Source organism: Scheffersomyces coipomensis (assembly GCF_036884675.1).
Source record: "Scheffersomyces coipomensis strain NRRL Y-17651 chromosome Unknown DFJ63scaffold_7, whole genome shotgun sequence".
Taxonomy (NCBI): Eukaryota; Fungi; Ascomycota; class Pichiomycetes; order Serinales; family Debaryomycetaceae; genus Scheffersomyces; species Scheffersomyces coipomensis.
Genome location: NW_027042898.1, coordinates 570,156 through 594,424, shown reverse-complemented (window position 1 = coordinate 594,424; position 24,269 = coordinate 570,156). Strand labels below are relative to the sequence as shown.

The following is a 24,269-nucleotide window of genomic DNA, read 5'->3' as shown; positions in this document are numbered from 1 at the left end:
ATCGATCCGCCAACTATTCTATCCATCGATCGATCCCAGTGAAATACTCAATCTAGTGCAATCAAACGATCCCCCCCTCCTCCTCCTTACCTCCCTCTTGAAATCACTTCATAACTATATATTTATTTTGTTCGTTCATTGCGATCATCATATCATATCAATTCATTGGTGTGATCATAGCTTTGCAACAATAGATCAATCATCTTAGGAGAGTCCTGTGTTAGCATCTCTTTCTATCTATCTAGTTATATTCTAGTTTCAATTGTGTGTTTTATTCATTCATTTCATTCCTTTTTTATCGGTTAATTTTTGTTCCCAAAATTCTCTTATTCCATTCCATTCCATTCCCAGCATTAATAGCATTTATCATATACTCGTATATCTTTTAACGGTTTGTCAATTGTTCAGATTTAGTAATAGTCATTCATTTCTTACTTTAAATTTTATCATTAATCATCTCATTTCTCCTTCAATTAACTTGGAATATTCATAATAATAGTGTAAAAAAAAATACATCATAATCTAATAATAATATTCATAATCATCATAATATAAAAATATAAAGAATGGATTTAGACACAGATGTACCAATGGAAGACGTTGAAGAACAACAACTTCTGAAATCAAAACTCTCAGACTCAAAATCAACCTCCAATACAACATCATCAACTACAAATAATAATGCATCTGGTTCAAATCCATCAAATCTACATGATGATTTGAGTCTCGGTACCATCAATCAATTGGATGAATGGATCGACAAATTAAGTAAATGTGAACCATTATCAGAAGCTGATGTCAAACGATTATGTGATATGGCTATAGAAGTATTACAATTTGAAGAAAATGTTCAACCCGTTCACGTTCCAGTCACTATTTGTGGTGATGTTCATGGTCAATTTCATGATTTAATCGAATTATTCAAAATCGGTGGTCCATGTCCTGATACAAATTATTTATTCATGGGTGATTATGTTGATAGAGGTTATTATTCTGTTGAAACAGTTAGTTACCTTGTTTGTATGAAAGTAAGATATCCTAATAGAATCACTATATTAAGAGGTAATCATGAATCAAGACAAATTACTCAAGTTTATGGTTTTTATGATGAATGTTTAAGAAAATATGGTTCAGCAACAGTTTGGAAATTATTTACTGATTTATTTGATTATTTCCCTATAACTGCTTTAGTTGATAATAAAGTCTTTTGTTTACATGGTGGTTTATCTCCAATGATTGAAACTATTGATCAAGTAAGAGAATTAAATAGAATACAAGAAGTTCCTCATGAAGGTCCAATGTGTGATTTATTATGGTCTGATCCTGATGATAGAGGTGGTTGGGGTATAAGTCCAAGAGGTGCCGGTTTCACTTTTGGTCAAGATATTTCTGAACAATTCAATCATACAAATGATTTAAGTCTTATTGCTAGAGCTCATCAATTGGTTATGGAAGGGTTTAGTTGGTCTCATCAAGAATCAGTTGTAACCATCTTTTCAGCTCCAAATTATTGTTATAGATGTGGTAATCAAGCTGCTATTATGGAAGTTGATGAACAACACAATAGACAATTCTTACAATATGATCCTTCAGTAAGACCAGGTGAACCAACTGTTACCAGAAAAACTCCCGATTATTTCTTATGATTTTTTATTTACACCCCCAATTACTATTATTATTAATTACTATTACTTTTCATCCTTTGCTGTTTTAGTCTGTTTAAATTTTGCCTGTCCTGTCCTGTCCTGTCCTGTCATTTCCTTTTGCTCTGATTTTTATTGTTGTTATAGTTATTGTTTTTATTGTTGAGTTTTTTGCTGTGTTTTCAATTATGGTATAAAGTGTCCTTTTTTATATTTACAATGAATCTTATACTGTTTTGAATTCATAATAAATTCCTTTCCCTTTGCCTTTCCTTTTCCACTTTACCTCCCCTTTTTTTTTATATTCATTCTACTTAAACTTTAACTTTTTGACTATTTTCCTTTAGTATATTGCTATTTTTAACTTAAATTAACGAAATTATATTTATACTTTTATATATCTTATTGGTACCAATACAACTTTTTAATAAATTTGTAAAACTATATAATGATACTGTTCTGTTCTGTTCTGTATATGATTTTATGTCTCATTATATGCAGTCCATTCGATTTAACCAACCAGAGCCTTTAATTTTCGCATTATGTTTTCATTTAAAAAAATATCAACTATCAAAATTGAAGTGAAGAAGAAGAAGTGAAACCATTCAAACTCAAGATAGAACTACGAGAGATTAAACACGACTATGTTGAGAGTGTCATCTAAGAATATAACTAGACAATTGGGTTCTAGATCCATCTATACTTCTGTGTTGGAATCAGATCTTAATATCACTAGAAATGGTAAAGTCAATGTATCAGTAGGTGCTGGAGGTAGATCTTCAAGAACTGGATACACTGCTACTGTGTTTGGTGCTACTGGGTTTTTAGGTCGTTATTTGACTTCTAAACTTGCTAGACATGGTACTACCACTGTGGTTCCATTCAGAGATGATATGAAAAAGAGATTTTTAAAAGTTACTGGAGATTTAGGTGTCGTTAATTTTGTTGAATTCGATGCTAGAAATTTAAAATCAATTCAAGATTCAGTAGCTCATTCTGATATTGTATTCAATTGTATTGGTGTTGATTATAATACCAAGAATTTCTCCATGGCTGATGTTAATATCGGTTTAACTGAAAGAATCACTCAAGCCGTTAAAGATGCTGGTGTACCAAGATATGTTCATGTTTCTTCTTATAATGCCAATCCAGATTCAAATTCAATCTTTTATGCCACTAAAGGTCTTGGTGAACAAATCGTTAAAGATATTTTACCAGATTCAACTATTGTCAGACCATCTCCAATGTATGGTAGAGAAGATAATTTATTAAATTATTTAGGTCCAAAGATAAAAATGTGGACTCCAAATAAAAATGCTAAAGAAATTTATCCAATTCATGTTTTAGATGTGGCAAGAGCATTAGAAAAAATTGGTTATGATGATTCAACTGTTGGTCAAACTTTTGAATTATATGGTCCTGAAAAATTATCCTTTTTAGAAATTAGACAAATGATTCATGGTATTACTCAAGATTTCGCCAATGCTGGTGCTTTACCATATACTTTTGCTGATTATTATGTTCCATTACCACTTGCTAAAATAATTGCTCAAGTTAAACAATTGGCATATTGGAAATTAACTAACCCAGATCAAGTTGAAAGACATTTAATTCATCAAACCATAGATCCAACCGCAAAGACATTTAGAGATTTAGGTATAGAAGATTTAGATAGTTTGGCTAACGTGTTGTTTACTTACGTCAAACAATGGAGACATCCTTTGATTGCTCAAAAGGGTGCTCCATCAAAGAAAGAATTAGCTAGATTAAGACAACTTGAACATATCATGTAGATTCAACCCTTATACCATAGCAACTACAACTACAACTACAACAACACATTTCATCCATCCTAGCATAATCTATTCACCCTTTTATCACATTATAGTCCAATTTTACTTCCTTTCATATATATAAAACGATTTATATATCTTTATTCTGCATTTTATTTTAGTATTAATATAAAAAGTCTACTTTAACTTTAACTATGATATCTCTATTTTCGGAAGCTACCGAGATAATTTTGATCGCACTAACTAAAATGTTTCTTATCCAAAGTATATATAAATAGGAAGAAATATTCTAACTACTTCTTTAAGTTGAAGAGTCAATAGATACGATGTCATATATGTTGCCTCCAGTAGAGTCATTGTCGTCGATCTCAAGGCCAGACCAAGTGGAAACTCTTGCTCACTTGTTTGAACCATGCGATACGTTATCAACTTTTATAATAGATAACATATTAACTCATGCATCATACAATCCATTCACATCATATAGACAATTTATAGAAAAGGTTAGAGAAGAGTTGAGATTGTTCTTAACTAATGAAGAGAAACAATCCCAAACTACAAAACAACCCATTGATCCTCGAATTTCTAAGATAATTGCTGCCCATCCTCGATTAGGTGGATCATCGAAAGCTACCAACACAAATTTATCCCAACATTCTTCAGCAGAACAGAAATCATTACAAGCATCTTCACAAGAGGAAAGTGAACAATTGATTAAACTAAACGATCTTTATGAAACTACATTTCCTGGATTACGATATGTGGTGTTTGTCAATGGTCGTTCTCGTGCGGTCATAATGGAAAATATGAAAGAAAGAATACATCGAAATAATATTCAATTGGAAAGAATAGAGGCTTTTGAAGCAATGTGTGATATTGCCTTAGATAGAGCTAGAAAGTTAGGTGGAAAGTTGTAGTCATTATAAGTAGTTGTAACTTTAACTAGACTTAGCTAGACATTTATCAGTAATAGAACAAATTTCTTAGGGATTAATGATCATGATCATTTGATCTTTATGAATCTGAACCAATACTCATAATTGAATTTGTAGATACAATCAACAACGAAGTGGTACTAATCTAACTATATATATATTTACAGCCATTTCAATTCGTTATCTTATACAGAAATTAAACATTTTTTTGAACTTCAAACGACCTATCAATTTTTTGGTTGGAAAATGGAGGGGCGGTACACGACCATCCATTTCGTTGGAAAGAAACGAGGGATTAATTAGTAAATGAGAGAAGATGATAAGATTGGATATAACTTCTGAATCAATTAAGTACTTTTGTCCAATTATTACTATTATAGTTAACGAAAATGGTATGTAATGAGTCGAGTGAATGGTTGGAACTATCAATTGAACTGTCAATTGCTTTTGAAGGGTATACAATTGATAGATGACTATTGAAACAGTTTCTTCGAGATCCTAATTTGTATGATAGTAAATTAGGGTTATACTAATTTGATTGAATAAATATACTAACTTTTTATTTAGGCTGGTGCTTTAGAAAATGCTCGTAAAGAAATCAAGCGTCTTGCTATAGATGATCTTGCTGAATCTCAATATGGTTCTATCTATTCTGTCTCTGGTCCAGTCGTCATTGCTGAAAATATGATCGGTTGTGCCATGTACGAATTAGTTAAGGTTGGACATGATAACTTAGTTGGTGAAGTTATTCGTATTAATGCCGATAAAGCCACTATCCAAGTTTATGAAGAAACTGCCGGTGTCACTGTTGGTGATCCTGTTTTAAGAACTGGTAAACCATTATCAGTTGAATTAGGTCCAGGTTTAATGGAAACCATTTATGATGGTATTCAAAGACCTTTAAAAGCCATTAAAGAACAATCTCAATCCATTTATATCCCAAGAGGTGTGGATGCTCCAGCTTTATCTAGAACTGTTCAATATGATTTCACTCCAGGTAAATTAAAGGTTGGTGATCATATTACTGGTGGTGATATCTTTGGTTCTATCTTTGAAAACTCTTTATTAGATGATCATAAAATCTTATTACCACCAAGAGCTAGAGGTACCATTGCTTCCATTGCTGAAGCTGGTTCTTATACCGTTGATCAAAATGTTTTAGAACTTGAGTTTGATGGTAAGAAACATTCTTATTCTATGATGCATTCTTGGCCTGTCAGAGTTCCAAGACCAGTTGCTGAAAAGCTATCAGCGGATTATCCATTATTAACAGGTCAAAGAGTTTTGGATTCGTTGTTCCCATGTGTTCAAGGTGGTACTACTTGTATTCCAGGTGCTTTCGGTTGCGGAAAAACCGTAATTTCACAATCATTATCCAAGTATTCGAACTCTGATGTTATTATCTATGTAGGCTGTTTTGCTAAAGGTACTCAAGTCATGATGTCTAATGGTGACGATAAGAGTATTGAAGATGTTGCTATTGGTGATAAAGTTATGGGTAAAGATGGTCTTCCAAGGGAAGTCGTTGCTTTACCAAGAGGTAGAGAAGTTATGTATGAAGTTTCTGAAAAGACCCAACACAGAGCTGAAAAGATTTATGGAACAACTACATACACTTGTAATGCCACCCATAAATTAGTTGTTCAAACCAATCAAAGAATTAATATGACTAATCATGTTTTGCGTGGTGAGCCTCAAACTTCTGTCACTTATTTTGAATTGAGAGACAAGAAAGATTCTACCGGTCGTCAATATAAGATGCCATATTTAGCTACCAAATCGTTTCAACATAAGACACATGGTCCAGAAAATGCAATTAGAAAAGCCAATGAATTTAGAAATACAGTTTCGACCTCCAATATTAATTGGACTGTTGAAGCTCGTGATGTTGCCAAAATGGGTCATCATGTCCGCCGTGCTACGAGACAATTTTCTGCTCCTGTTTTATTAGAAAACAATGAATTGGTTAAATACATTGAAAGAAATGATTATGATGGTTCAATTGTAAACGAAATGGCTTATTTGCTTGGTTTCTGGGTTGGTGATGGTTATTCAGAGAGAGTAGCTTTTTCGGTCGATTCAAGAGATGAAGAAATTATTTCACGTATCAAAGATTGCGCAGAAGTTGCTGATTTAGAAATGAGAGAAAGTCATTACAAGGCTTCCCGTGATTCTACAATTTCTTTACACAACACTGAAACCCGTGGAAAGGGTATTCGTCGTAATCAAAATACCAACAATTTATTGTGGTCTTTACTTAGAGATATTTTTGAATGGGATGGCAAGAAGCTTTTAAAATCAGTTCCTAGCTTTTTCCGTTCTGAATCTATTGAAGTTAGAGAATATTTCGTTGCTGGTTTAGTTGATTCCGATGGTCATGTGAAGAGGGATGAATTAACAAATAGTTGTCTCAGTGCTACTGTTAAAACAATTTATCCTGCAGTTAGAGATGGTCTTGTTGCTGTTGCCCGTTCTTTGGGTATTTCAACTTCAGTTTCGACTGAAGCAGCAATTGTCGTTGGTGGTGTCCATCATCAAGAGTCCTATGCTATTTACATGGGAGCCTCTTCTACTTTAGATTCTGTACTTTGTAAATGTGCAGCCCCTCGTAAGAAGGCTTTAGAACCAGTTGGAGTTACTCGTGAACCTCAACAATTCAGCTTCTACCTTCAAGAAAAGGATGTTGATGATTATTATGGTATTACCCTTGAAGATGATTCCGATCATCAATTCTTATTATCAAACTCTGCCTTAGTTCATAACTGTGGAGAGCGAGGCAATGAAATGGCAGAGGTCTTGATGGAGTTCCCAGAGTTATTTACAGAGATTTCTGGAAGAAAGGAGCCAATTATGAAGCGTACAACTTTAGTTGCAAATACTTCGAATATGCCAGTCGCGGCACGTGAGGCCTCAATTTACACGGGTATTACTTTAGCCGAATACTTCAGAGACCAAGGTAAAGATGTTTCCATGATTGCTGATTCTTCATCTCGTTGGGCTGAAGCTTTAAGAGAAATTTCCGGTAGATTGGGAGAAATGCCTGCTGATCAAGGTTTCCCAGCTTATTTAGGGGCCAAATTAGCTTCTTTCTACGAACGTGCTGGTAAATCTATTGCATTAGGATCACCTGATAGAGTTGGTTCAGTTTCTATTGTTGCTGCTGTTTCCCCTGCCGGTGGTGATTTCTCTGATCCAGTTACTACTTCTACTTTAGGTATTACTCAAGTTTTCTGGGGTTTAGATAAAAAATTAGCTCAAAGAAAGCATTTCCCATCGATTAATACTGCTGTGTCATATTCCAAATATACCAATGTTTTAAATAAATATTATGATTCCAATTATCCTGAATTCCCAGCTTTAAGAGATAAAATCAGAGAAATTATTTCCAATGCTGAAGAATTAGAACAAGTGGTTCAATTAGTGGGTAAATCTGCTTTATCTGATTCAGATAAGATTACTTTAGATGTGGCCAATTTAATTAAGGAAGATTTCTTACAACAAAATGGTTATTCTACATATGATGCTTTCTGTCCAATCTGGAAGACATTTGATATGATGAGAGCTTTTGTATCTTATTATGATGAAGCTCAAAAAGCCGTGGCTAATGGTGCTCAATGGTCTAAATTGGCTGAATCTACTTCTGATGTTAAACATAAAGTTTCATCCGCTAAATTCTTTGAACCATCAAGAGGTGAAGTAGAAGGTAAAGCTGAATTTAATACTTTATTAACTTCTATTTCTGAAAGATTTGCTGAAGCTTCTGAATAGATTAGTCTTTCGACCCTCTTTTTTTTAGTTATTTAATTCTTTTTGCCCCATTTTTTATACATTTTATTATTACTTTATCTCATGTTGTCTTTTATTTTGCACATTCTTATATCATTTAAAGTTCTTTAAATACGACTTTTCAATATAAAATCATTTACATTTTTAAAACATATACTATTAAATCTTATCTAACATAAATTTCCAAAGGATGAGAAAAAATTCCAAATTCCATCAATACAATTAATAACAAAATTATCAATACCATCCACAAGATGTCTAACATCATCATCTAAAGTATCAAGTAATGATAAATCATCATCTGAATTATTAGGTTCATTAGTTTCTCTTCGTTTTTCAAAATTAATTTCATAATCTTTAAATGGGATACCTTTGGGAGTATAATTTGGAGCTTGAATAGCCAGAGGTTGATTTGAAATTGGTTGAGGAGTTGATCTTTGCAGTAAAGGTAAAATTGATATTGAACTATTTGGTTTTAATAATAAATTTCCAATAATTTTATCATAATTATTATTATTATCGTTAATCTTTTTAATATTTAAGATTTCAACCGATGGTTGAATTGAATCAATTGATGATAGACCAGCTTCTAAATCTTGAGATTCCATAGTTTCTAATTCTTCAATTGGATTAAACCAACTTCCTAAAGTTGAAAATAATTTAAAAGGTTTATTGTTCTTTTTACCAACTTTATCATATTCTAATGATTGGAAAGGATGGTTACCAATGATTGTTGATTCATTATTATGTTGAGAATCAGATGGTTTCCAACGAATTAATCTTTCTTCAATATATTCTTGAAAATGATCAGTAGGAGCAAATAATCTTGTATTATTTTGATTAATTACTTTTTGTCTTACTGGACCTTGTTTAGGATGAATAGGAGGGACAGGAAATGGAGGTTCATGAGGAGATTGAATGATTGAAGTTAAATCACGGAATGGGAACGAACTTTCTTGAGAATAAGTATGAGCTGAACTTCCAACTATAAATCCAGATGATTCATCATCTCCATCATTATTATTATCTTGTTCTTCATTATTAGGATTAATATTATCAGAGTGAGTATTTTCCAAACTTAATTTAAATTGATCTTTATTATTTAACCCATTTGAAGTGGTACCTAATTTCCCTGTAGAATTAATGACTCTAACTGCATTTGGATTTAATGGTGATTTAACATAATTTTTAAACGTATAAGTGTGGTAGCGCCTGCCATCAAATAATTTTGGTTGAAAATTAATATCATTAATTGGAAGAGGTGAAATACTATGTAATGGATGAGATTGATTTATTTTAGGAACTTTCGTTAAGGGGATTGATGATAAAGGAACTGAATTAGTTGATTTTCTTTTAGTTCTAATTTTAGTTGGAGTCTTTAATCGGTTTCTACGTTTTTCATAATTTAATCTTTTTAGTTCATATTGAGATTCAGAAACGGGATTTTCATTTGGAGGGGGTGAAAGTGAGACATCAATAGAGTTGGCTGGAATGTATTTATGACGATTTATGAGTTGATTATTACCTTGTGGTGGTGATGAAGAGGATGGGGAAAGAAGAGGAGGAGGTAATGGATGATTAACTTCAGTATCATTTATGATTGGCGGTGATTGAATGTGAACTGATGAAGAAGATTCATAGACATCAATTGAATCATCATGATTACTTTGACCAGGTCTAACATGATCAACAGTTAGTGGAACATTAATCATAATTGAACCTCTATACTGTAACCCTAATATCAAAAGATGACGCCTAGATATATATAACTGTAAACATTATAAAAGATAGGAATTTATTCATTTGTGGTGTCGCAGCCAAAAACCACTAAGATCAATGCAGCCAAATCTCAATCGCTAACAACTTCCCAAACAAACTACAAAAATTGAAATTTTTTTAATAACACTGTTAAACCATAAATGGTTAAACAATAGTAAATTTTTTATTATCTTTATATACGGACATGTAACTAATCAAATTAATGGTTATTTAGGTTTAAAACTGAACAACTTCAAAATAGGAAAAGTACGGTTTAAAATAAGAGACTAGAAATATAAACACTTTGAAAACATAATAATCAAACCATGAAAATCAAAAAAAGGTAAAGAAAATGGCTAATAAACCCCAAAAAAATGTAAAAATGAAAAAAGCAAGCAACAAGAAAGACATATATAAAACACATTAGATATTAAAATTGGATTGTAATTCATAGTAAGCATCATCATCAACGTTATAGGAATGAATGAGTTAAAAAGATAATCTCATCAAAAAAGTAGTAGTAGTAATAATAATAATAATAATAGATTTTTGGTAACTCATATGATATAACTCAACTGATTCATTCGATATTGATAAAACACCAAAAAGGTCAATGACAATTGACCTTTTTTAAAACACCAACTCATATCAAATCATCCATATCAAGTCTTCGTTTCAATCTTATATATATATTTTTTTAGTTTTAGTTTTAGACTGGGGTTGGAGGAAACTATTCTCTCTCTCTTTTTTTAAAAGAGCAATGGTTCAATTAACATAAATTCAGGCTGTCCGATTACTTGGATCTAGCTCTTACCTTCCGTCTCTTTCTCTTAAGTCTTCTAACTCTCTTCTTTCTCCACTTATTTCTCATATTGAATGATAAATTGTGTATAATAACAAAAAAAATCAAAAAGAAGAAGTAAAAGAAAAGTAAATTAAAATCCAGAAGTTGAAATTTATAATTATCGTTCAGTTCAGTTCTCAAACCTCTAACTATGAACCTTAGCTCATATGCTTCCCACTGCGAAAAAAAGTTGAGTGACTTTTTTTCATTTTTCTGATTTTGTGGTAGCGTGTGACTGTTAGGGTATGTCACGTGTGTGGTTGTAGGGTTCTATCTATAAAAATGGGTGGTATACTCTATTTCATATGATATGATATGATATGATATGTTACGATATGTTCATTCAGGGTATATATAAGGTAATGTTAAATATGTACAATTAAATAATATAAAATCAATCTACAACAGTATTGTCCCTCCTACTCTACTGTATCATTAACTTTTAGATTCTGCTTTAATCGAGTCGATTCTTGACTTAAAGCTCTTAATAAATCTTCCTTTAAATGATCTAATTCTAAATCATTACACAATCGAGTTATAATATCTTCATTAATAATCACTTTCTCTTCATCTTCAGATATACTATTGGAATTAATCATAGTAGGATTATCATAATATTTATCAATTTGAGAAATCGATTTAAATGAAATATGTCTCGTATCAGCCACCGTTTTAGGATCGGCCAATAATTCTCCAGTATCACCTTCATCTTCTTCTCCAATCAAGGCTGTTTCAGATCCTTCTAATAAATAATCTAAATGATTAACTCCCGTTAATGCTTTAACATGACAATATAATCGATAAGCTAAATAAAATCCAGGAATATTAGGTACAACTGGAATCAAAGCAAATGGTAATGATATAGGAATTCCAATAGCACATAGAATAGCATATTTCCTATGTTTCGATTTCTCTTTATCTCGGAAATTATATAATTGATTTAGGATAATCGATGGATTTTGAAATGATGGATGATATAATGGGATTGATTTTAATTGATCCAAGGGGATTTTAAATTCATCCACATCAGTTTGAATTATATTAGGATGATGATTCCCACTATCATTGTTTAATTTCCGATTCACTTCTTCTAATGATTCTTCATTAATTTCTCGAATCATAGCCCGTTTCGATGGGAATGATTTTAAGCAATTCTCTTGATATGGAACTCTCTTTAATACTTGATTAGCAAATTCATATATCCGTTTATTAACCCAGAACTTAGAACTAGCTAATTTCTGCCATCCTTTAGATGCTATTCCAATTAATCGAGTTTCTAATTTTGTAACTAATGGAAATCGTTGTAATTGTGATCCATCTAAGATAGTAGGTTTATGATTACAATAAATATATGATCGAGATGAGGTAATAGGTATGGATATCACCCATATCGAATCATGATTGATGATTGCAGTGGGATTTCTAGAGGTGGAAGTTGATTGATATCGATATAATGGTATTGAATATGTGGGGGCAAAATCGGTAATTCTGGAAGATAGTATTAATGAACCATTATGATGTATTGATGTCAATCTTTTCATATTGTTTCAACAAACACGATACCTTTTTTCAATACCTATAACCAATTGATAACTTTAAAGCTTTATACCTTAAATGTAAGTATGTACTTTGAGTTTCTATTTACAGTTAAATGTTTTTGGTTGCTCTATATACCTTTTGAACCAAATAAAGGGACATATCCATGCCGCAGTAGTATTTGTATAATTTAAAATTTATACTTATAAATCATGCCATTTATAGTATATTTACCCACAATTAATTAAATAATGGAATTTTGGTTAGTATGTTTTATTACAACTGATTGTTAGGTTTAAGTGGTTTCAAACTGATTATGAGTTGCAAATAAAAGTTCTATATAATTGGCATGAAATACTAGTAAATTAATATTATATGCTTTAAATGATAATATTGAAATGAATTAGATTAAGTAACAAAATAGGTTAATTGACATCTACAGCATAAACTAGACCAATAAACATGACCATAGATTAACACACCCCTATTCAACAGATCAAATTATTCATAATTAAAAGAGTGGGAATCACGTTTCTAATTAAACGTGGATTATTTTTTAGATTGCCAAGTCAACTTTTTGCAACTTGATTTAATTTGATTCGATGTCAAGATTTAATCTGATTGATGGTACCTTACTTTATGTCAGTATGATCATATTCAAAGTTTGTTATGATAAGAAACATGTACTTACATTGATGATATACTGTATAGAAATATAATCAAATAAGATATCTTATTAATATACTAGTTATAGTTTACCATCCATGAAGTGTTCTATATACAGGAAGTGGGATTAAATAGGGGAAAACATCCGTCCTGTATATAACCGCACACTAAGTAAACAAAACAGTAAGCAAGCAGCAGCAGCAGCAATAGCATCAGTAGCCATTCATCCATCCACAAACAGACAGCCATGAGGAGGAGGAGGAGGGAACAATAAACTCCATCCCTAATTATTTACAACCCCACTATACACTTCATTTTCTACATTCCTTATTCAATTATACTATCATCATCATACTTTATCATCTAGTGTGATAAGTCATTTGTGTGTCTGTTGTCATTACTCTTCCTGACATCTGCAGGTTTCGTTCTTTCCCCATATATCATCCATCATTAATAAAATTTCATTTACCAATTTTTCATCACATTCCTTTATCACCCCTTTAATTTCCCCCCTTATATATCATCCAATAATAAAGAATCATACCTGTGTTGATGACCCAAACTCATCTATCGGATCAAACTAGACCTGAAAGCGCAGATAGCCGCTATACGACGACTTCATCTTCCTCAAACACCACGACCACGAGTTCAACTCAAGACAGTAATAATAATATTCACCACTACAACAATAATAATAATAATACCATCAATCATAATCATAATCATAATAGCATCAAAAGTAATAATGGCCCAAATTATACCACTAATACCAATATCAATAATAATAAACCTAGAATACTAGTACCGGTCCCACCAACAAACCCATTCCTATCATCTCAAACTAGTGTATATACTCATAGAGCTAATACTATACCTCCTTATGTATTAGATACCTTATCCAAAGTTCATTATAAAGATCAATTAAACAATAATAATGTTAATAATAATCAATCTGATATTCAACCATCTATAAAATCAGTTCATTCGAAACAAAATGATGAAGAACAATATCTAAGTTTTTTAAATGATCCATTTGTGAAATCTTTAGATAATAATTGGGGGACATTTATATCATCGATGAATTATCCTGCTACTTATCCTAGTGATGAAGTTACATTTGAAAAATCAACCGGTAAAAAGGATTTTGATTTAGATGGTGAATGGGGTGGAGATGATCGATTAAAATTAGCTTTAATGGGTCCTACATCAAGTGAAGATGGTAATTCAAGTAATGAAGGTTATATTCCCTGGTGGAAACGATTACTCGGTTTAAATCATAATAAATCACCTCATGATGAATCAAAACAACATAATATTAATGGAGAAAACAATCATCCTAAAGTAAGATCAACTGCTGGTTATTGGATGTCAAATGCCAAACGAAAAGATTTATTTACAACTATTAGAAGATTATTTGTTCAAAATCCTCTTATTCCATTATTTTTAAGAATATTAATTATTGTATTTTCAACTTGTGCTTTAGCTTTAGCATGTACAATCTATGTATTTTCAGAAACAAATTATGATGGTAATCCAATTCAAGAACAACCAAGTACAATCATGGCCATTGTAGTTAATTGTTGTGCTATAGCATATTTGATTTATATTGCTTATGATGAATATAATGGAAGTCCATTAGGATTAAGAGATCCATTAGGTAAAATGAGATTAATTATGTTGGATCTTTTATTTATAATTTTTTCATCAGCTAATTTATCATTAACATTTAATACTTTATATGATAAAGAATGGGTTTGTATTAATGATAATCGACCTGAATTAGTTAAAATTGGGATTATTTATCCGGTAGTAGGATCAATTTGTCGAAGACAAAGAGCATTATGTGCCCTTTTATTCTTGGTGGTTTGTCTTTGGGTGGTAACTTTTGCCCTTAGTATAGTAAGAGTAGTTGATAGAGTAAGTACACCAACTACTCAATCCATTGATTGATCAAATTGTTAGATCAAGAGAGAGAGAAGACATTATAACGAGAACGTTTACCATAACTAAAAAACAACAAAAGCAATACAATTTTAGTACATTTTTTTGTTTTTCAATTTAAGTTTATTTATAACGGGGATATTTTTAATTAATATAGAATTCAATTCAAATATACATTATTTAAAAGGGTTTACTCTTATAATTATATAGATACAGTTGTAGTTATATCTGATAAATCAAACTAGAAAAACGAAAAACATCCATACCGCACTCTCACTCACATATTTTGTTCCTCCTCCAAAGTTAGAAAGGGCAACAATTAAATTTAGAAATCAACCACCAATTTGGAAAGCATCCAACTGATTTCATCAAAACTGTTCATATCAACCTTTTCTTTCATTGTTAGTGTGGTTGATAGTTGTCAATTGAAGGAGTTTATAATATTAGGACTCTTGTCGTTTACAAATCAGAATTGTTAAACGTCGCCATCCGCATCCCTCCCCCCTGTTTCAATTGTTGTCGTGTGTGTTTGTCAGACTGATCAATTGATTTGATTCATTGTACACGTTAGAATATCTACTGGTAAATTGATCTATTCAATCTATCAATCTATCATCACGTGAAGTTCATACTAGATTGTCCATAAACTATCACCCCTTACTGAAGATCATCCATTCCATTCCATTCCATTATGCCTCATCCACAAAGAACGGTGAATGAAACTTGGGATTTCGTTAAACCTGGGTTGGATTGCATTTTAGGTGCCAATAACGATGTTGGGATAACTGCCATCATGTATATGAGTTGTTATACTGCCATTTATAATCATTGTACTGATAAAATACAAGGTAATAGTTATATGGGTGGAAAAGCAGGGGCAAGAAATTTGGGTACTGATGTTAATAATAACTCTTATATCTTACCTGGAGCTGAATTATATAATAAATTAAATCAATATTTGGTTAAATTCTTAGAAGAATTACCTAGAGATTCTTATCATAGTTTATTGGAATTTTATGTTAGAAAATGGACAAGATATACTATTGGTGCTCGTTATTTGAATAATGTATTTGAATATATGAATAAAAATTGGGTTAATAAAGAAAGAAGTGATGGTAGAAGAGAAGTTTATGATGTTAATACTTTATGTTTAATCAAATGGAAAGAAGAAATGTTTAAACCAAATGAAGAAGCTTTAATTAATGAATTAATGGATCTAATTGAAAAACAAAGAAATAATGAAATTGTTGATACTTCATTGATTTCAGCTGCCGTTAAATCATTAGTATTTTTAGGTATTGATCCTCAAGATTTAAAAAAGACAAATTTAATGGTTTATGTAAGATCATTTGAACAAAAATTTTTAGAACAAACTAAAATTTATTATCAAAATGAAAGTAATCAATTCTTAGCTAAAAATAATGTTATTGATTATATGATTAAATGTGAAACAAGATTAAGTGAAGAGATTTCAAGATCAAATAATTATTTAGAAGATCATACTAAAAAACATTTATCAGATGCTTTACATAAAGTTTTAATTGAAGATCATTCTCAAGAAATTTATAATGAATTCATTCAACTAATAGAAAGAAATGAAACCGTTCATATTCAAAGAATGTATAAATTATTAGTTAAAGTTCCAAGAGGTTTAGAACCTTTGGCTGATAGTTTAGAAAATTATATTAAAGATCAAGCTGATCAAAGATTAAAACAACTTAAAGCTGATAGTGAAAGTGGAGCTGATGAATTAAGTCCAACTCCAACCCCTGCTCCCGGTACTACTGGTAAATCAGTTAGAGTTAAAAGAGGTGGGGCTAATACAGTCGATACCAAAGTTTATGTTCATACTTTGATTGATATTTATAATAAATATCGTGAAGTTGTCAGTAATGCCTTTAATAATGATGTTAAATTCATTAAAGCATTGGATAATGCTTGTCGTCATTATGTTAACAAGAATGTTATTGCCAGTCCAAATCCAAAAGTTGCTTGTAAATCTCCTGAAATATTAGCAAGATATGCTGATATATTCTTAAAGAAAAGTAGTAAAGATCTTGATATTTTAGATATGAATGCTGATAATTTAATGATTGTATTTAAATATTTAAATGATAAGGATTTGTTTGAAAGTTTCTATCGTCGTCAATTGGCTATAAGGTTGATTACTGATACTTCAAAATCAGAAGAATTAGAAGCTTCATTATTGCAAAGATTAAAGGATGAAAATTCAAGTGAATATACTGCAAAGATGTCTAAAATGTTTAGTGATATGAAGGCTTCCGAAGATTTAAGAGTTGGTTTAAGAGATGCTGGTGCTGTTAAAGATTTCAATCCATTAATCTTAGCTCAGAGTATGTGGCCATTCAATCATAATCCCGATTATGATTTAACAGTGGCTCCAATATTACAAGATCAATTTAATCAAGTTGTGGAAAAATATGGTACTAAACATAATGGTAGACAATTAACTTGGCTTTGGAATCATGGTAGAGCTGAATTAAGAGCAAATGTAACCAAAAAGAATCTGAAATATCCATATTTTACTTTTTTTGTTACCAATACTCAATTAATGATTCTTATGGCATTTAATGAAAAAAATAGTTATACATTTAAAGAATTACATGAAATAGTGGGTACTCCAAGTAAAATATTTGAAGCTCAATTACAACCATTCATTTCTTATAAATTATTTGAACAAGTACCTGAAGGAGAAGAAAATTTAAATAAAGAAGATACAAAATTCACTATAGTTGAAGACTATAAATCAAAAAGACAAAAGGTAAGTTTCATAAGTGCAGTTAAAATAACAGGTACTAAACAAGAAGAAGATGATACTGCTAAAGAAGTTGACGAAGCTCGTAGAAATTTCCTTTCAGCTTGTATTGTTAGAATCATGAAATCAAGAAAAACTATCCAACATAGTGATTTAATAAATGAAGTATTACCTCAAACAGCAAACAGGTTCCAAGCTAAGGTGATTGATGTGAAGAAAGTCATTGATCATTTGATTGAGAAGTTATATATTGAACGTATTGAAAACAACTCTTATCGTTATTTATCTTAAGTCTGTCTGTCTTTCTATATGGAGTGTATAGATATATATTTATAAGTAAAATAGATAAATATTTGCGTATATTTTTTTGTTATTATTTTCGCAATTTAAAGTGTAAATAGATTTTTCAATTGACAGGGCAGCCCCATATCACTTACAAGAAATACACATATCAGCCATGTCATTGGTCAAGAGGAGGAAAGGCGAAGATCTTTGTGATAACAAGAAACAACTTATACAGGCAATTGAAATCAATAAGCCATCAGTGCTAGTCGATACAGTGGTAGCATTAGAAGGTCATCAAGGAGGAGTGCTATCTACCAAGTTCAGTCGTGATGGTAACAAGATAGTATCCAGTGGAGTTGATAAGACCATCCTTCTTTGGAACTTACCAGTGGATAACCAAGATTATAGCCCCAATTATGGAGTTCTAACTGGTCATAAATCAGCTGTGACATCTGTTAGATGGTCATATGATGATTCAATCATAGTCAGTTCAAGTGCTGATTCTACTGTTGGCTTCTGGGATGCTACAACAGGACAGAGAATAAGGAAGTGTCTGAGTCATGATTTAGTGGTCAACGAAGTCGATATATCCCCGGTTTCAACTGTTGTAAGTGTATCTGATGATGGATTTGCATGTTTATGGGATCAACGAGAGAAATCACCCATTGGAACTGTTAAAACTGAATATCCATTATTAACTACCACATTCAATAAGAGTGGGAGTTTATTTTACATCTCGGGGATAGATCCTATTATACAATGTTTTGATATACGACAGATCGAGAAACCTTTATGGACCGATTCGAGTCAACATGAATCAATAACTTCATTAGTGGTCAATAGTGATGATTCGATACTATCCGCTAGAACCATGAATGATAAGATCAGAACATACAATGCAAAGGGATTCATTCCAGAGGGGATGAAGAGAATGAATCCGTCTATCTTAAAGGGATCATCTTCAAAGGTAAATGAAAATGCTTTGGTAAGGACGTCTTTCGCCAATGATGGTATTCAAATCTTTTCAGGATCAGGCAATGAGATTTATAATTGGGACTTCACTACCAGTGGAGTTAAACGTACATTCGAAGGTCACCAAAGTGATGTATTATCAGTTGATTATCATCCATCTGAAGGCATTTTGGCTTCATCATCAAATGATGGTCTTGTTATAGTTAGGGAAATAAGTTAGAATAGAAATAGACGCATCTACAGTTCATATAAAACTCTTTTGTTTCTCATGTATTTACTCTCTATATACTCAAAATCTAACCTTTTTAGATTTGACCCTTGATTGAACCAACTTTCTTTTAACAACTACACCACCATCATCACCTTCCTCATTGTCGACACCTTCACTAACGCCATCAACACCGTAATTATGTTTCACCGATTTTATTGCAGTAAGCTTCTTTTGATTCAAGTCTGAAAATAAGAATATTTTCCAAAATTTTTCATGATCTAGTACCTTTCCATCATGTTCACGAAGAGAAAATTCATTTATATCTAAATTTTGACCGGTTACAGTCTTTTCTGATAATTCAGGTGCATGAAATGGAGAATATTCAGGTTCAGCTGGATCATAAGGTAAAAACTCATGTTTTAAAATATACTCTCTCATTCCATTATCATCTATCAAATTCTTGGTTTCATTTGTAGTTTTCTCCTCTGTCTCTTCTTGCTTATTATCGAATCTTTTTCTATAAATTTGTTCTTCTAGAGTGTCTCGAAGAACTAATGTCTCAACATATACATCCTCTGTTTGACCAATTCTATGCGCTCTTTTAATTGCTTGAGCTTCAACAGATCTATTCCACACTGGACTGATAAAATAGACCCTAGTGGCAGAAATGATAGTCAAACCATGTGCAGCTAACCTTAAATCCATTATTAAAGTTATCCCTTCTTCTTCTTCACTATTATGTCCAGTAAACAATGACAAATTTCTACCTCTTTCAACAGAATTGATAAATGTAGCATATAAAATATAATTAACACCGATGACATCTAACAATTCTGTCAAATAATATGCACTATCTTCAAACTCAAAAAAAACCAATGACTTGATACCTTGCTTTTGATGGTCGAGTAATCTTGCACCCAAATAGGACAATTTTGCTGAAGCCGTTCCTAATATTGTTGCTTCTCTGATCGACTTATCAACTGTATCTGTGTCATCAGAATGAAGTGTATCAACTGATATTAATCCTTCTGAATAATTAACCTTCAGCTTGCTTCCTGGACTAGAGTCCAAAGACTTTTTAGTCTTTTGCATAAGTGATACTGAGGGTGGTTGCATAATTTCAGGAGTGAAGTCTTTAACTAAGTCAGGAACATTAAGAGCATTTGCAATGGCTCCACCTTTGACGCTTACTTCAAAATCCTTATTTGAATCTTGTTTGTTAAATTTTGATGAACTTTTCCTTACACTGTCTTTCCAGTACTTGTCCCAGAATGGCTTTGACTGTTCTGATAATTTTTCTTTTAGCTTTTCTTGATCGTTAATATCAAGAAATCGATGTTTATAGAAGAACTCTTGAATAGCATTGAGATGGGGAGCCCCATAGACACCTAAACTAGCGCGGTGACCATCAACGCCAACATTATCCACCACTCCTGTTGCAAAATAATTTGCAAATATATCAGGTAGTCCAGTTACAAAATAATTCATTTCGTGTAATAAGGCAGATGTTCTCCATCTTGTATTCTCTAAGGCAATTTTAGCCACTTCTAAAGATCTCAGCAACAACGAAAAATCGTAATCATTATACACAGACTTTCCATCAGGTTTTCTCTTCTTTAAGGAGTTATTACAAATACTAATCAATGTCTCAATGTCTTCTTGTTTAAAACCCGTCCAGTGGAAAGTAGCTCTTTGTAAGTTAGTGATCAATCTTCTCAATTGTTGACGATTCGCAGGATGAAACATATAATCAATATCCGTTCTTTCTGATGAAACTGCATTAACTGCCAAAACTGCAGTAAATAAATTAACTGAAATTTTATTATGAAATGAAGGCTGTAAGAAAACAACATCATGATGAAGTTGAGGCAATTTTAAATCACTTTCAACATCACTTAAATTATGTCTAACCACAATGGAATCCAATAAGTTTATCAAACCAGTATCAGCTCCATAAAGATTGGAAGTCAACGGATTGACTATATTCTTTGTCCAACTCTTCGGTTGAGAATGGAAAGGTTCGATTTTAAGAAAATTACCTATAATGTTTCCTAATTTCATTAAATCGGCCTTCTCATTAAACTGGCTCTTAACGACATATTTGTTTTTCTTTTTAGGACTACTTAAAACTTTATTTTCATTCTCTTCTTCATCCATGTGCAATTTAGTCAATCCAGTCGTGGGAGTACCTGTTACCGCCCATCTTCTTTCAGTCACTAATGTTTTACAAAGTTCGCTTGTTTTCGAAGACTTCGAATTCATGCTATGACCTTCATCTATGATTAATCGTTTCCAATATACCTTATTAAGGGGATTTTCTTCAACTGATAAATCACCAATCTTCCTAGCAAAGAAGGCGTGGGTTAAGATAATTAAATCAAACTTAATTAATTCTTTTGGATCCATGGGTAATTCATTAGTATAAATTGCATTGGAAGTGTTTGAAGGATGTTTGAAATGACTTGAAATTAATAATTTGTTAAGAAATTCTGAATCAATATGCTTTCTCAATTCAGATATCCATTGTTGGAATAAGTTATCAGGAACAATGATTAGAGTGGTATTACTCAAGAAAAGGGTTCTATAAATGTTTCCCTCTTTTGGTAGTTCTTCTTCGAATAATTTTCTTCTTACTGATGGACTTCTTGTTCTTAACGAAAACGATGATTCGTATTGCTTGTCAACTAGCCTAATTCTAAAGTACCCTGGATCATCACTTAGTATGTTAATCACTGATTGAGGTAAATCTTTTGAGTAATATTTCCAAGGCAAAGAGTTTTGATTGACGACTTCTTTACAAAGATTGACTAGAGACTGAACTTTTTGCACTGGTTTAGGTGTTGTAGAAATGAAATTGCCCGATTCATCCATAGTCACTTCTTCCAATTCAGGCTCTTCATTAGAATCGTGTAATAATAAATCATCTGGAATTCTAGAAATATCGTACTTAGTTAAACAAATTAAACTTAAACTAATTAAAGTTTTCCCCAAACCCATATTTTCCGCTAGGATTCCACCCTTTGGTAGAGTGAACACTTCCGGCTTTTCAAATAACAAGTAAGTCTGAAAATCAAAATAATAAAATGTATTTGGTTTGAATATTGACGGTATTTGTACAAAAGTTGGAACTAATGACTTTTTGGTGAATGATTCTTTCTCATACATTTTGGCGATGGACCTTATTTGAAAAGGATAAAGCATTGACGTGACTCCTTCGATTGATGTTACTCCATGTTTGGCATTTTGTATCAATTTCACTAACACTTCCTCTGATGTAGGTACAGAGCCCAGCTTTGGCGGTACTTTCATAACTTTATTCTCATATTGTGAAAGTTCTGGCGATTGAATTTTGTTGTAAATATTCTGAACTCTATTCCCAAACGATTCATTCTTTAACATATTAGCTTCTTCTTCATAGTAATGTTGATTAAGAGTCCAACGATGGACATAAAAATTGAAGTTTTGAGAAACGTCATCGCGAGATGAAGACACACACTTTACATCTAGTAATAATAAAGACTTTGTATTCAAGAACTTCTTTAATGGTATGATCTTATCCCCTGGAGTTTGCCAGCTCAATTCCGAAAAATCGAGATATTGTAGTAATCGTGGCCAACTATATCTTAAGTTTCTATCAATTGCCGCATTCTTAGGTCTACTTGAACGCCATTCAGTAAGGTATCTTGATCCGTTGATATCATTAGGTATCCCATATATTCTCACCTTTGCAATTGGAAAAGTAGGACAATCCTTATTATTCTGCTTAACATGATAGATGGTGAAGGTTGACATTATGAATCTAAAATTTATGAGGAACTGTAAATCCAATAGTATAGGATGGACATCATCACCACATATGCTAATCAAGAAGTTTATATCAAGCCATTTCCATACTTCATCAGGTGAATTACTTATCGGTAGACCACCTAAGTCTGATTTATGAAATGGCAACAGGTGAAAATTCAAAGTTCCAATTGGCAACAAATTATTCAAATCATTGGTGATTTCGATGATATGTTGAATATTTGAAGGAGACTTTATATGTCGTTGCTTCCTCATAGATTCTACTTCTTATTCAATTAAAGATTCATTAAGCCTTATATTATAGTTACCAGTTATAATTCAATTCATCTCCCCCATACATTTTGATTTTGTGGAAACCCAAACATCCAGACCTCTAGTACATCCATACCACAAACACAAAAAGCACAATAAAACCGTTAAAGATTAAATGATGATATAATAATGGAACCTGATTTTTCAAATTTTTCAAATTTTTCACAATTGTTCCAAATCAGGTTCAATTGATCTAGTGTAGAGGTTTATGAAAATTTTTCAGATGTTTTGATAATGATTAGTCATAGATTTCATAACTGCGTTTGATGCTGTACTTTATGGAGGTCTACACGATCTAACAGTTATGATAATGAAGAAGAAGAGGGGATTAAACACTAAATTATAATCACAAAGCAATACATATGAACGTTATAATGCATCAAAGGTCATCGAAATTGAAAAAGTTCCAATAACAAACAATAGAAAGAAGCTTTGAATCGATGAGTCATAATTAATTTAGACGTGTTACACACTGTAAATATATATTAATCCTTAATTCGGATTTAACGGTTGTAGCATTGATCGAAAGATAATGCATCTAGTTCAGATATCAGAATCATTATTCTGATCAATCCTAGTAAGGGAAAGCGACCTAGGGCCATATTCAGTTATCAAAAATAATGAAATAAGGAGTTACCATTTGATCAACAAACACGTAAACTTTAAAATAGCTAAATATAGTTTTCATCTTAAACCAAAAGTACAGCCTTACTATTCCGACAGATATATGCACATTTCCATTATTATTCACCGATTTTTACTTACATCAATAAACTTAACTATATGCTACCAATCGTATGTGATGTCTTTTCTGGCGTTTGAGCCACCCTGCATATAAAAAAAGGATAATTTTAGAAAGTCCGTACGACGAAAAGGCGCCATATTTCTATGACACGATAAGGAACACTATGAGCATGTTAGCAAGAATATGGTTTTTAAGTTATCTTATTGACCAATAAGAAGGCCTTATAATTGGTATGGAATAGAATCATGCATGACCAAACCTT

At 31.8% G+C, this 24,269-nt stretch overlaps 9 protein-coding genes across 9 annotated transcripts; 6 read left to right on the top strand and 3 right to left on the bottom strand. All coding sequences in view use genetic code 12, as the record gives it.

Moving 5' to 3' along the window:
• Positions 1–566: 566 nt before the first annotated feature.
• Positions 567–1,646, top strand: PPH21 (phosphoprotein phosphatase 2A catalytic subunit; the record flags this gene model as incomplete). The annotated part of the gene is made up of 1 exon (XM_064907542.1): positions 567–1,646. The coding sequence occupies one exon, from the start codon at positions 567–569 to the stop codon at positions 1,644–1,646; it is 1,080 nt and encodes a 359-aa protein (XP_064760107.1).
• Positions 1,647–2,059: 413 nt separating this feature from the next.
• Positions 2,060–3,542, top strand: DFJ63DRAFT_320863 (uncharacterized protein). The gene has a single exon (XM_064907260.1). The coding sequence runs from the start codon at positions 2,288–2,290 to the stop codon at positions 3,434–3,436; it is 1,149 nt and encodes a 382-aa protein (XP_064760106.1). The 5' UTR covers positions 2,060–2,287; the 3' UTR covers positions 3,437–3,542.
• Positions 3,398–4,430, top strand: DFJ63DRAFT_320862 (uncharacterized protein). The gene has a single exon (XM_064907259.1). The coding sequence runs from the start codon at positions 3,763–3,765 to the stop codon at positions 4,351–4,353; it is 591 nt and encodes a 196-aa protein (XP_064760105.1). The 5' UTR covers positions 3,398–3,762; the 3' UTR covers positions 4,354–4,430.
• Positions 4,431–4,704: 274 nt separating this feature from the next.
• TFP1 (H(+)-transporting V1 sector ATPase subunit A) lies at positions 4,705–8,308 on the top strand. The gene is made up of 2 exons (XM_064905519.1): positions 4,705–4,763; positions 4,939–8,308. The coding sequence occupies exons 1-2, from the start codon at positions 4,761–4,763 to the stop codon at positions 8,137–8,139; spliced, it is 3,204 nt and encodes a 1,067-aa protein (XP_064760104.1). The 5' UTR covers positions 4,705–4,760; the 3' UTR covers positions 8,140–8,308.
• A 19-nt stretch (positions 8,309–8,327) lies between these two features.
• On the bottom strand, positions 8,328–9,869 carry DFJ63DRAFT_315389 (uncharacterized protein; the record flags this gene model as incomplete). The annotated part of the gene is made up of 1 exon (XM_064906544.1): positions 8,328–9,869. One exon carries the CDS (start codon positions 9,867–9,869, stop codon positions 8,328–8,330), a length of 1,542 nt encoding a protein of 513 aa, XP_064760103.1.
• A 1,309-nt stretch (positions 9,870–11,178) lies between these two features.
• On the bottom strand, positions 11,179–12,300 carry DFJ63DRAFT_315388 (uncharacterized protein; the record flags this gene model as incomplete). The annotated part of the gene is made up of 1 exon (XM_064906543.1): positions 11,179–12,300. One exon carries the CDS (start codon positions 12,298–12,300, stop codon positions 11,179–11,181), a length of 1,122 nt encoding a protein of 373 aa, XP_064760102.1.
• A 1,213-nt stretch (positions 12,301–13,513) lies between these two features.
• On the top strand, positions 13,514–14,911 carry DFJ63DRAFT_337480 (uncharacterized protein; the record flags this gene model as incomplete). The annotated part of the gene is made up of 1 exon (XM_064908557.1): positions 13,514–14,911. One exon carries the CDS (start codon positions 13,514–13,516, stop codon positions 14,909–14,911), a length of 1,398 nt encoding a protein of 465 aa, XP_064760101.1.
• A 682-nt stretch (positions 14,912–15,593) lies between these two features.
• Positions 15,594–18,039, top strand: CDC53 (cullin; the record flags this gene model as incomplete). Its single annotated transcript, XM_064905518.1, has 2 exons — positions 15,594–16,656; positions 16,705–18,039. 2 exons carry the CDS (start codon positions 15,594–15,596, stop codon positions 17,967–17,969), a joined length of 2,328 nt encoding a protein of 775 aa, XP_064760100.1. The 3' UTR covers positions 17,970–18,039.
• Positions 18,040–18,047: 8 nt separating this feature from the next.
• DFJ63DRAFT_326240 (uncharacterized protein) lies at positions 18,048–24,144 on the bottom strand (the record flags this gene model as incomplete). Its single annotated transcript, XM_064907609.1, has 3 exons — positions 18,048–18,415; positions 19,489–23,078; positions 24,090–24,144. The coding sequence occupies 3 exons, from the start codon at positions 24,142–24,144 to the stop codon at positions 18,284–18,286; spliced, it is 3,777 nt and encodes a 1,258-aa protein (XP_064760099.1). The 3' UTR covers positions 18,048–18,283.
• Between the last annotated feature and the right edge of the window lie 125 nt (positions 24,145–24,269).